At 50.2% G+C, this 11,855-nt stretch overlaps 2 protein-coding genes across 2 annotated transcripts; one reads left to right on the top strand and one right to left on the bottom strand.

Moving 5' to 3' along the window:
* Positions 1–471: 471 nt before the first annotated feature.
* LOC106744177 (WD40 repeat-containing protein SMU1) lies at positions 472–3,022 on the bottom strand. Its single transcript, XM_014618672.1, has 8 exons — positions 2,997–3,022; positions 2,829–2,895; positions 2,611–2,754; positions 2,331–2,445; positions 1,628–2,270; positions 1,448–1,549; positions 1,016–1,352; positions 472–726 (listed from the first exon to the last, which is right to left on the bottom strand). The coding sequence occupies exons 1-8, from the start codon at positions 3,020–3,022 to the stop codon at positions 628–630; spliced, it is 1,533 nt and encodes a 510-aa protein (XP_014474158.1). The 3' UTR covers positions 472–627.
* A 596-nt stretch (positions 3,023–3,618) lies between these two features.
* On the top strand, positions 3,619–11,847 carry LOC106744282 (adhesion G protein-coupled receptor A3). Its single transcript, XM_014618923.1, has 13 exons — positions 3,619–3,733; positions 4,040–4,251; positions 4,325–4,468; positions 4,538–4,609; positions 4,710–4,781; positions 4,908–4,979; positions 5,073–5,156; positions 5,350–5,679; positions 5,767–5,903; positions 6,120–6,971; positions 7,357–7,603; positions 7,674–7,967; positions 8,213–11,847. The coding sequence occupies exons 2-13, from the start codon at positions 4,064–4,066 to the stop codon at positions 10,338–10,340; spliced, it is 4,620 nt and encodes a 1,539-aa protein (XP_014474409.1). The 5' UTR covers positions 3,619–3,733; positions 4,040–4,063; the 3' UTR covers positions 10,341–11,847.
* Positions 11,848–11,855: the final 8 nt, after the last annotated feature.

The following is an 11,855-nucleotide window of genomic DNA, read 5'->3' as shown; positions in this document are numbered from 1 at the left end:
TGAAAGGCCCACGTTCTACGTGACGACGATGGGCGAATAGGTACGAGGGGAGAGGTGCACTTAGTCCTGAATGAGCCAACCACCCACCCCTGCAGCCCGTATCCTATCTACCTGGCTCGGCCGCGTCGGCGACGCTGTAACGATTAGGTTCGCACGATCAGATACCGCCGAGACCTGAGCGTAATGTCTATTATTGCCCGCGGCGGACGCGTTACGTCCAATGCTTCAGCATGGATCGACGGGTTTCCGTGAAAAATCGCGCGTTTCCCTGCTCGTTAACGCCGTTTGGCCGAGTAATGAGAAGCCGAAGAACGTGAAGAGACCCCGTCGAAGGCGCGCGCCTAATCGCGCTCCTAATTGGAACGAAATCGTAACAATCAACTGTCCGTGTTTTTGTGTGCATTTTTCTGCCCAAATGGAATATATATATATATACAGTATGTGCGTGCTCGTTAATAAATGACGAGTGTAGTTACACAATAATAAATTGTATGAATTCCAAAAATGATTCACGTTACACAGTATTCGATATCTTAAGAACTGTTATTGTACATGAAAATCAGGGTGTAGATGTTTCTTAGGGCGAACGACGAAGTAGAAAAAGAAGACGATGATTTCTTCGCTGGTTCACGGCTTCCACAGCTTCAAGAGACCGTCCTCGCTGTAAGAGCACAGCAGATTCTGGTGGGGGTGATGCGCCAAGCCGATCACGTCCTTTTCGTGTATCTGAGAAGAAGCGGAGAATGTAGCTTAGTCGGGACGCTCGCACGGAAAAGATCATTCCGTTGGTGCGACTGAATCTTCCGCCGCCTGGGGGCCAGACGAAAATTCAGTCGTGGGAACAGAAGGATTTCTATAGGAGGTGTCAGCCGCTCAGCCGAGTTTCAACGCGGCTGAATGTTCACACGAATGTCACGGTGATAGAGACACGTCTTCCTTATCGCTGAATTTCCACCCTGTTCAACCGCAGAAACGTTTGTTTCCCCCCCCACTCACGAGATGTAAAAGTACTCACATTCAGAGTTCTCTCGAGCTTTCCCGACGACGTGGAGAAGCAGTACAACACGAGATCCTCGCCGACGCAGTAGATAAATTCGCCACGCGGGCTCACGACTGTGCACACGAAGTCACCGCCCTCTCGTTTGCCGCTGGAGAACGACCTGACGATTTGCCCCTGCATGTTCATGATCACCACCGTGTTGGAGCGATTGCACACGACAAAGTGCTCCGGATTGCGGGGCAGAGAATGTATGCTGTTGACCGTGAGGTCGGCGGCGCCCAACGACTTGTAAGTGCCTATGCATTCGGTAGTCTTCAGGCTCCAAATCTTCACGGTTCCGTCCGACGAGGCGCTACGAGGTGAAATCAACGGGGCACAAAGAATGATACCGATCATGCGTTGTGACAAGGGAAGCCCCTCACCTCGGGGGAAAGTTCTCAACAATACCTGATTATGTTGTGACCGTCTGGGGAGAAAACCACTTCGTTTACGAACGAGCTGTGCCCACGGAATTCCTTGAGAGTCTTCCCCGATTTAAGGCCGTGTATCCTGCGAGGCAAACGTCAGTGTTATTCGATCTATCGCTGAAGTATATACTCGCCTGTACATAACTCTTTCCCTCCGCACCTTATGGTGGTATCGAACGAAGTAGATAAGATTTGACTATTGTCCCTGCTGAATTGCAGACAGGTAACGCCCTTCGAATGCGCCTTTTCGAATCTCCTCAAGCACTGTCCGCTCTGCACCCTCCAGACCTTGATCTTGCCGTCCTGACCGCCGCCGGCCAGCATCTCGCTGTCGCGGCTGAAGGACATCGACAACACCGCCTGCTCCATCATCATAAAGTTGTCCTGCGCCTGGTACTTCAAGTCTTTCCTGATTTTGCCGGTCGTGAAATTCCACACCTCGATGAAGCCGTCCACCGAGCCGGTCACCAGGTACTGGCCGTCGGGCGAGAAACGCGCGCACTCCACGTGCGACTTCTGGCCAAACTTGATCTGCTTCGACAGCTGCGTCGGATACTTCTCGTCCTCCTGATCACGAACCGCCGCTTTACCTCGGAACAAGTCTATCGTGGTCCCCGGAGGCAGCAGACCCTGATGTTGCTGCCACTTCAACGCTTGGCCCAACAAGGCCAGCAATCTACTGGAGGGTACTACGGATACTTCACCGGCGAGAGCAGTAGCTATGTACGCTCTTCGCTTCTCCTTCGTGCTTCCATCCGGGTATGCCTCGCGCGGGTCGAAATACGAACGTGCGAGCAGATTTTCTGCGGGTGATAATAGATCAGCACTTGCCTGGTAAAAATGATTCGCGAGTTGCAACATACCTAAATGAATGTATCTTTCGGGCTCTTGCTGCTTCATCATGATCATGGGATCAGTTTGCCTTAGCAAAGAACGCGCCGCTCCCAACTCGCGTAATTCAATTAGCTCTAGGACAACCTGAAGAAGTGATGGGTCTTAAATATTGTTTCTCTTAAGAGAAAGTATAACGGTTCTTTCAGTTAACATCTTAATGTCTTAATGCGACACTTTATGAGCCAAGTCTCTTGAATCAGAAGATATGCTCTGTAAATATGGAACATATTTTTGGTTCGAAACCCTTACCTGTTCATACAAGTCTATAAGCTTCTTGTCAGGTAACTTTAACGACTGTATTGCTTTTAAAACTGTGTCCCAATGGCCGTTATTTATGTCAGCAACAAATCCATCCACACTGTCAACTGTATTCAACGATACACCTGTTTCTTCCTGTTTGAAGAAAAGTTATCAATACGAGGCTGAACGCATATCGAGACGATGCGTCGACTAAGAGTTAAACGAACCTGTAAAGTCTGTAGGGTCTTCACAAGATTTGACTCCTTGAGATATTGTTGTATCAATCGAATCACACTGAAACATAACGAACGTTATTGATACGACGCAAGTCATTATTATTAGACGTGTTATTATGATAACTGAAATAACTGAAATTGCTGGAGCAATTCACTCACTCGGCGGATTCAATTTCGATCGACATTTTCGAATATTTCGCAGTTCATGTACACGAAACAAACACTGATTATAACCTAACAGCTGCTCGATATTCGGCGATTCAGTTGATGATACAATCATATCATTAACGAGTAAGCTCAATGTTGGTGAAAACAATCATAATTGTATAATTTGCTTTCCAGGTGATATCGAGCAAATTAAAAGCGTCTGAACAATTATCGTCCTGTCTAAAGTGGGGAGGGGAAAGTAGAAACACGCAGATTCGTTCTTTTTAGCGGCACTGGAATACCGCACGGGAATGAAGTTGGAACACGCGAGGGCAGCACTGTAGCAGTGGAAGAAATATATCTTTAGTAAGAAACGCCAGCAATATGATAACATCTGATATCCCTGGAAACTAGAGATTTCAGTAGAATACTTCCCGAACGACTTCATTGTTATTACTTTTGAGGAAATTACAGTCCTTGGAATTTTCGCTACTTTTCACGGGTTTGTTAAAAAGAACAAACCCGTTTGAAATAAAGTTTCGAATGCTCTTGACACTACCAACGTAACAATATCGATTGACTATAAGTGATTTTCGACAGATGGTGCTGCAATCGCGTGCTAGATTCTCCCGTGTCTAATTTTCTCTTTGGTTAGCGCAGCGTCAATAATACATAAACTACCCAAATAAAATGCGGCTATTTAAAATCTGTTCGTTGACAATGTGAGAGCCACAATCTTCCCTCGGGCCGTGAGTACTTTGCGACGTTCGTTTTCTCTCCGTACACTTATTTATAATTTTGTAGCAACGGAAAATAACGCTCATTGACGCACAATATTTTTTATCACGAAATGACATATTTCGTTGCATCTCTTATGTTTCGTCCATTATGTTTTCTATGTTCTAATTAAAAAAAATAAAAGCCGTGGTACTTTGACGATAAAATTATTGGAAACAGCTGTGTAATTCAGAAATGAATGTTAAAATTTGTTTATATTTGAACCACGGGTATTTGATCATTTCTAGTTTTAAGATATCAATTTTCACACTTTTCAGATTAAAGGCCATTCTTCTCTAATCATGAAAACTATCCTTTTGTTTGTAATTTTGCTTCAAACATGGGGCAGTACAATTCAGCTATGTCCGCAACATTGTTCGTGCAAACCAGTTGGTGCTCAAGCTGAGTGGTTGCGTCTTAAGTGTGGTGACCGCTTACAAGAAATCAAGGATGTGGATATCAATAGAGTTAGCGTAGAACTTATACAACTGTAAGATTACTCTATTCTTGATTTATATTTTCAGTGGCAAGGATTTAACAATAAATTGCTTAATTGATTGCAGAGACTTGAGCAAAAATGCCATTTATGTCATTCAACCGGACACATTTGTGAATCTAACAAATCTGAAGAGACTTGATTTGTCCAAAAACAAAATTAACTCTATAGGCGAGGGTTGTTTCAATGGCCTTGAAAATTTGGAAAGACTGTAAGAATTTGTAACAACCACCTGATTTCCCCTTAATATTCTATAATCTCATGACATTTGCCATTTCAGAGATTTAAGCCAGAACCAGATATCAACAATAGACAGTTATGCGTTCAGAAAATTATCAAACCTCAAGCGTCTGTAAGTCTCGATAACGTGAACATAATTGTGTATAAATGTTTTTTTTATAAAAAATATAAGTATTTCTTTTTATTATATATATTCTTTGCTTCGTTGCTAGCGATTTGTCTGGAAATAAAATAACAGCTCTGGCGCCATCCTTATTTCATGATTTGCTGGCCTTAGATCGCTTGTAAGTTAAAGCGTTCTTTATTTATGCTGGTGTACATTAATTATTTACACTAATGTCGTTCCCTTATTATTCTACTTTTATATCATTATTCCACAAAAATACTGAGTTTGTATCTGCATATTTTAGGAAATTAAGCGGTAATGGTTTAATTACTTTAAAAGAAGGAACGTTCCATGGGCTCAAGATGTTAAAACAGCTGTGAGTAACCCAATTCGCGCGTCTTTCTCGCCATGGCTAAATCACAAGGGCGAAATAAAATCTAGGAAATTAATAACGTGATTTATGTTTCAGGGACCTGTCTAACAATCCTTGGGATTGCAATTGCGACCTGTATTGGTTTAGTAATTGGGTCTATAATTCCTCAATTAAATTGAAGTAACGTATACCATGATTACTTACAATTGTTCGTCTCTATTCAAGTAATGGTGGATAGAAAATTTTTTTGCACCACTACGAAGAAAAAAATATAACTACGTTACTGTCACCTTTACGAGCGGGAGAGATGAATGCCGTAGTTTGCAACGTATTGCTTTTCAATAGTGGTTTTACAGTCGATTTGACGTTTCAGTCCGCCGCCGAAATGCGCGTCGCCGGAGTACGCCGAGGGGCAGCTACTGAAGAAGATCAAATCCATGGAGGAGCTTCAGTGCCAATGGATATCGCCGGCGATCGAGATCCGACCGGTTCAGAATCAAGTGGTCTTCGCCGGCGACTCGATCACCTTGAAATGCAGGGCGCCCAGCATCACGATAGACAAAAGCGCCAGGCTGAATTGGCTGTGGTATCCTAACGCGTCCGCCGAAGTCATGGATCTGAGTGCTTTCAAGGATCCGCGGACGAATCTGCCCAACATCAGGGTGGACAACAGGTATCTTTCGGACAGCGGCATCGTCGACAGGTAACGTGGATTTTCTCAGGCTTGGGGGGGAGAAAAAAAAGATGAGAAGTATCACCCAACGTTGGCAGATGCATCCTTCTTTTCCAGCGCCCTCAGTATAGTTCCGGTTAAAGAGGAGCACAACGGACAATGGAATTGCCTGCTGGTTTCCGTGAACGGCAACAAGTCGAAGGCGGTCAGCGTGATTGTGATATCTGAACACACGCGATATTGTCCTTTAGCAGGTAAAAAGGACTCGTGTTCTCATCGCGTTTCTCTTTACATTTTGAGTGAAATTCAATATTTCAATGAACACTCGCGATCGTTCCTTCCTTCAATTCTACCCTACAGACTTCATAGTAGAAACTCGTGGTTTTTTTTGCCGATTTTTATCGGCACTTTAGAGAGCTCGAAATAAGCTATAATGCAAGATAACGGTTAATCGTGGGGCCTACTTTCAGTGACGAAGAACAACAAAGGCGTGTACACCTGGCCGAAGACGATAGTGGGATGGAAAGCGGAGCTGCCGTGCGAAGGTAATCGGCTGTCCGGGCTGATGCAGGCGCCGTTGAAGGCTTCGTATCATTGCAACACGAGCGGCGAATGGGAGCACCTGAACACGGACTCGTGCCCGTACATATCTCACACGACCAAGATCCTCGAGCAGTTCTCCAAAGTGAATCTGTCCCTGACGAAGGGCAGTCTGCTGGAGACGGCGAAGAGGTTCAAGAATTACACGGGGAACGGCGCGGTGAAGCTGACGGACCCGGTGGAGGTGGATTTCGTCGTGCGCACGATAGAGAATTACCTGAACTTCCTGGCGGACGAGAAGGAACTCGGCGCGATGTTGATCGACATCGTCAGCTCGGTGACGAGACTGCCGAAGGAGATGCTGAAGCGGGCCGAGGTGAAGTTCAGGGCGTGCGCGAGGCTGGTGAGAGCGATCGAGCGCATCACGGAATTCACGCCGTCCATACAGTCGCACAAGAGGCACATGGCGCTCGAGGAGTTCCGCGTGAAGCGCGACAGCTTCGCCGGGCTGACGTGCACGTGGTACGCGAACGTCGCGGACACCGCGGACACGGAGAGGTTCCTGCACTGCACGACGATCAACCGAACGACGCCGATCAGCGCCAAGGACAAGACGATAGAGGCCTCCATTCAGCTGCCCGGCTCCTTGCTGCAACACTCGATCGACACCGGCGTGGCTCACCAGCTCATGATCTCCATGTACAGCGACAGCAGACTGTTCCCCAAGAGAGCCGCCAACCACACCATGGACGTATCGACGTGCGTCGTCGGCGGTAAACTGAGTAAGCTGGAAACCTACGGGGAACTCGCGCTCTCCCGCTTCCCTCGGCTCGCGTTATTTCCCTTCTTTCTTCCTTTTCCTCTTTACCTTCTCTTAAATATTTCATACACACTTTATATCTTATAGGTCAACCTTAGAATATAATAATCCTATGTCTTGGAGGGGAGGGGGGGGGGCGTGATTGAAAGGGGGAGAACTCGAACACTTCTTAACGTATATTTTCCAAATGTAGAATAGACGTTGGCAATTGGCGGAGTGAGAAGCAAGATAGGAGTCGACGAGAAATATCGAAGTCTCGGAAGTGCACGTTGGTGATCCGGGGGATCCTGCGTTAGTTCTCTCTTTCGTCCTCGGCTGATACTTTACTCATCTGTTCTCTCTCGCAGTCGGAACATCGGTGCGGAATCTCTCGGAGCCGGTTTACGTGATGCTGAAGGCGCCGTTGTATCATTACAACGGGAGAAGGCCGCAACCGGTGGTGTGGGACGAGACGTTGAACAACGTGGGAGGCTGGACCAGCGACGGATGCCACCTGACGAACCTGCTGAACAACCTGATAGTCTTCCACTGCGACAGACTGGGGTATTACGGGCTCTTGCAGGAGGTCTCGCACCTCGATATGAACGGGAACAGGTATAAGGGAGCTTCCTTGGTACTCGCTCGTTTCCCCTCCGACGCACTTTCACGGACGTGTAACTTGCAGTATGCACGGAGCGAAATTCAGATACTCGCACCCGGCGATATACGTCGGGAGTTTCGTGACGATAACGTGCCTGATGATCATGTCGGTGACGTACATCATCTCCTACACGTCCGTCACGATGCCCAAGAAGGCGAAACACTCGGTCATCAACACCTGGTTCGCCATGGCGCTGTTGTCGTTCCTCTACAGCATCGGCATCCAACAGACGGAGCACATCGAGATCTGTCAGGGTGTCGGCCTCGCTCTGCATTACTTGTCTCTGTGCTGCCTGCTGTGGATGGCGGTATCCGCCAGGTGAGCGCTTTCCTAAGACTCGCGCTGAAAGATCGATCAGGATATTGCAAATTTACGTAGTCTCGGAGAAGCCCATTCCGCAACGGTAAGTCTGATCGTAAGCGGGAGTAAGCGAAATTCAGCCGGTCGGAGTCTCAGTTGCACCTTCATCTTCTGGAAACGTTGAGCGGTATCCTGAATCTGTCTTACGCGAGAGCCTTCGGGGCTGTCGGGAAACCGCGAAACGGCAAGTTCCTCCTTTCCAGCAACATGTACAAGAAGCTGGCGAAACCCGGGCTGGACGCGATACCGGACGAGGAGCTGCCGGACCAGCCGATACCGAAGCCGCTGCTGGGGCTCTACCTGGTCGGCTGGGGCGTGGCCCTGATAATCTGCGGGATATCCGGGGCGATAAACCTGCGCGAGTACGCCGGCTACTCGCACTGCTTCCTGACGTCCGCGCCGGCCCTGGCGGCGCTCTTCATCCCCTCGGGGATCCTGATCGCCTACCTGCTGATCTTCCTCTCGCTCATCAGACGGGCGATTCAGAGCGTCGACACGAACGCTCAGCTGTCGGAGGGTACCCAGGCGACGGAGAACATGGACCTGGAGCTGCTGGAGCCGAACCCGTGCGGGGACCGCGCGAGCGTGCACAGCACGCAGACGGTCTCGTCCGACATCGAGGACCCGGAGCACTCGCAGTTCACGCAGTGGAAGGGCCAGGTGATCATGCTGATCCTGTACCTGCTGTGCTGGGCCGACGCGGCCGCGGTCACGGTGAAGCCGTTCGGCTCGCACGCGCCGTTCGCGGAGACCGTGTTCGCGGTGCTCTACGCGGTGACCGCGAGCTCCCTCGGCCTCTTCGTCCTCTTCTTCTACGGGATCGCGCGCAACGACGTGCGCAGCCAGTGGCTGAGGATGCGCTGCTGGCTGGAGAAGCGGAAGAGCCGGTGCTGCCGCACGAGGAGCGTCTGCGACGCGGCGATCCCCGGCCAGCCCCTCGTGCAGAACTTCGTGCCGGCGTTGAACTCGCAGGCCACCCAGCCGATATCCGACTCGAACTCGGTCGCCTCCTCGAGGAACACGAACCGCTCGCGGATCTACAACGGCGGGTCGAAGCTCGCGGAGCTCGCGCCGGCCAAGCCGACCGCCGGCAACGTCAACCTGGTGGTGCTGCACCGGCAGCAGTACCGCTCGAACAACTCCGTCACGACGTACACCGAGCCGACGTCGGCCTGCGTCGAGATGTTCTACAACCCGCACCAGAGCGGCGTCGCCCGGAAGTTCTTCAAGAAGCAGCGCCGCCACACGAAGAAGAACAACCTGGGCCCGAGGAAGCAGGGGGACGGCGGCGCGACCAGCGACGGCGGCAGCTGCGTCTCGGTGCCGCGGCCGAAGGTCAACAACAGCCTGGAGCGCAGCATCCTGAGCAGCAGCGCCAAGGTGAACAACACCAACATCCACGTCGAGCTGAACCCGATCAACGACATCAAGAACGTGAACATACTGTCGGACAGCGGGGGCAGCGTGTCCGAGGAGCGGCCGATGCGCTTCGTCATCGGGCAGGAGAGCCTGATGATGAGCCGCAGCGTGAAGAAGATGAACAACGAGCGGCCGGAGGAGCGCGGCGCGCCTAAGAGGACCGACTCGGACGCGGACGCGAAGACCGACGAGGAGTGGCAGCTGCGCAACGTCTCGCAGCAGTGCAGCCTGGAGTACAGCTCGGAGATGGAGACGCAGATGACCAGCGAGCGCAGCGACCACAACCTGCCGGAGATCTGCGAGAGCGCGGCGGAGACGACGAAGGACGCGGAGGAGCGCCGCTCGAGCGCGCGCTGCCCGAGCGAGGCCGACGACGAGCTCCTGCCGCGACCCTACCTCTCCAGCAGCATGTGCTGCTTGCCCTCCGAGCACAGCGGCCCGCTCAGCAACAGCTACTGCAACTCGTTGAACGACGTGGCGTCCACGGGGAGCGCGAGGCCGCGCCTCCGCGAGTACTCGAAGCAGCCCAGCAGCAGCAGCACCAGCTCGAACCAGCTCTGCGAACGGCTGGCCGGCTCCGAGCGCTCCCTCTTCGAGATCAACAGCCTGGCCAGCGACCACCCGCACGCCTGCTCCCTCGCCAACCTCCACTGCGTCTCCGACAAGAGCCTGCCGAGGAACAACCCGTTCGACCAGCCGGACCTTCCGCGTGGGAAGAACTTCTGCTCCCTGGCGGATATCGCGTCCTCGATCGGCGGCTTGTACGATATCGGCAATCTCGAGTCGCCGGACGACGACGAGCAGGGGGACGTCCACGAGCTCACGAGCGACGCTAGGATGTTCGACGAGATCTACCTGGACGACGAGCCGGTCAGCCAGCTGCCGGTCGTTAAGAAAGAAACCAGCGTCTAGGGCGTCTTCGGGAGTTCGCGTTCCTCGTGTACATCGCACCTGGAGTATCTCCGCTCTTCGCCCAGATGTGGACGTTTCACCGTGAAGTTTTATCGCGTGAAACCAACTCGTGATATGCTAGTAATGATTTTCTCCCGGCGGAAGCGCTCCGGCAGTTTCGACGTCATCTCTGTTTCTTCCAAATTACGCTCTTTTTTTTTTATCCTCGATGCGTCAGCGAATGATCAGACGATTCTCGCGTCGGAAGAGATGCTCCAAGTGACGTCCGTTCGTGTCGATGCTGCATTGCGATCGTCGAATATCTGAAGTACGTAAATCAGTCCGGGAGTGACGGCAAAGTGTGCGTGGCAAAACTGGCGGAAATACTCCAGGTGGGGAAAGTTGCCGCCCCGACCTGCGCATGTTCTCGCGCGTAATTCCCCGCACGTAAACCGTGTAAAACTGATGACAAATCCGATCCGGAGACTAGCGTTTCGCGATTCAACTCCGCTCGGCTGTTTCGTTCGACACCTGCACAGTACACACGTTCGTGTCTCATATTTTTTACGTGGAGAACGGGAGAGAGACGCGCGACACGCTCCTGAGTACTATTTATAACGCGTTTAGGAATGCACGGTTATTTAAAGAATTTGTACATAGTGAAAATTTAGTGTTCATATATATATATATATTACGAGGTATCCTTAACCGAATTTGAACGGTTGTTTTTAACTAATGTAAGCATTTTACGCGGCTCTGAGGCCCGAAATTTCCGCGTTCGGGGAAATCGCGAATTCGACACTTTCTTTTTCCGGATAGTGGGCGAACAAAAAAGGGGAAGGGGGGGAGGTTCAATGCAGTTTGGGAACTTTGTTATCCACGATATTATTCGCCGTATGCCAAACGTGTTGTATTGAATTTGTCACGTGAACGCGACTGACGACTAAGTAAAATCATTTTGGCTGTGAATCGTCCATTTCTTTAAACACACAACGCCATCAGCACGTTCCATCCGCGACGACCATCGCATCTTTCGCTATCACGTTTTTTCGTAAAACCGCAGTTACTCCCGTAGTTTTACACACGTTCCCGTACTTTTGCGGTGACTCTAATTACGATTACGATATTGTGTCTCACCTCGCGAGGGTGACACCCCGCTTTGTATAGTTGCCTAAAAGAAAAAAAAAGCAGTCCGACAGATAGAAATGGAATCTCTGTAAACCGAAGACTGAATATCGAGGAAGAATTGAATCCTTGCTGGCGAGGGCTGAGAAAAAGGCGACGCCTCGTCCCGCCAGTACGATTACCACCGACCGTAAAAATACGTATGCATGTAATACTTTAATTGCGACAAGTTCTCCGCGTCCGACGCGCAATATTATACTGTAAATAGCGTTCGATTGCGTTTTTTAAGATGAAGCTCGATTTAAAATGTAGCTCGTGTTGAGCGCGTTGAGGTAACTTGAGAGACTTTATACTGGTTCTTTGTCACTTGTATTATTTTTACTTTTATATATACTGATTTTCTTTGAAANT

This window comes from Dinoponera quadriceps, unplaced genomic scaffold, assembly GCF_001313825.1.
Source record: "Dinoponera quadriceps isolate SergipeBrazil2010 unplaced genomic scaffold, ASM131382v1 scaffold707, whole genome shotgun sequence".
NCBI classification, from domain to species: domain Eukaryota; kingdom Metazoa; phylum Arthropoda; class Insecta; order Hymenoptera; family Formicidae; genus Dinoponera; species Dinoponera quadriceps.
Note: the sequence above shows the minus strand (reverse complement) of the source record. Positions and strands in the feature narration are given on the sequence as shown.

What these genes read in the sequence shown, in the direction of transcription:
- LOC106744282 (XM_014618923.1), top strand. Translation starts at nt 4,064, where the DNA reads ATGAAAACTATCCTTTTGTTTGTAATTTTGCTTCAAACATGGGGCAGT. An exon ending in CTCAAGATGTTAAAACAGCT is followed by an intron (nt 4,980 to 5,072) that starts GTGAGTAACCCA and finishes TTTATGTTTCAG; the next exon opens with GGACCTGTCTAACAATCCTT. An exon ending in CTCGATATGAACGGGAACAG is followed by an intron (nt 7,604 to 7,673) that starts GTATAAGGGAGC and finishes TGTAACTTGCAG; the next exon opens with TATGCACGGAGCGAAATTCA.
- LOC106744177 (XM_014618672.1), bottom strand. Translation starts at nt 3,022, where the DNA reads ATGTCGATCGAAATTGAATCCGCCGA. An exon ending in TCGTTCGATACCACCATAAG is followed by an intron (nt 1,550 to 1,627) that starts GTGCGGAGGGAA and finishes TTTGCCTCGCAG; the next exon opens with GATACACGGCCTTAAATCGG. An exon ending in AGCTCGAGAGAACTCTGAAT is followed by an intron (nt 727 to 1,015) that starts GTGAGTACTTTT and finishes GCTTCTTCTCAG; the next exon opens with ATACACGAAAAGGACGTGAT.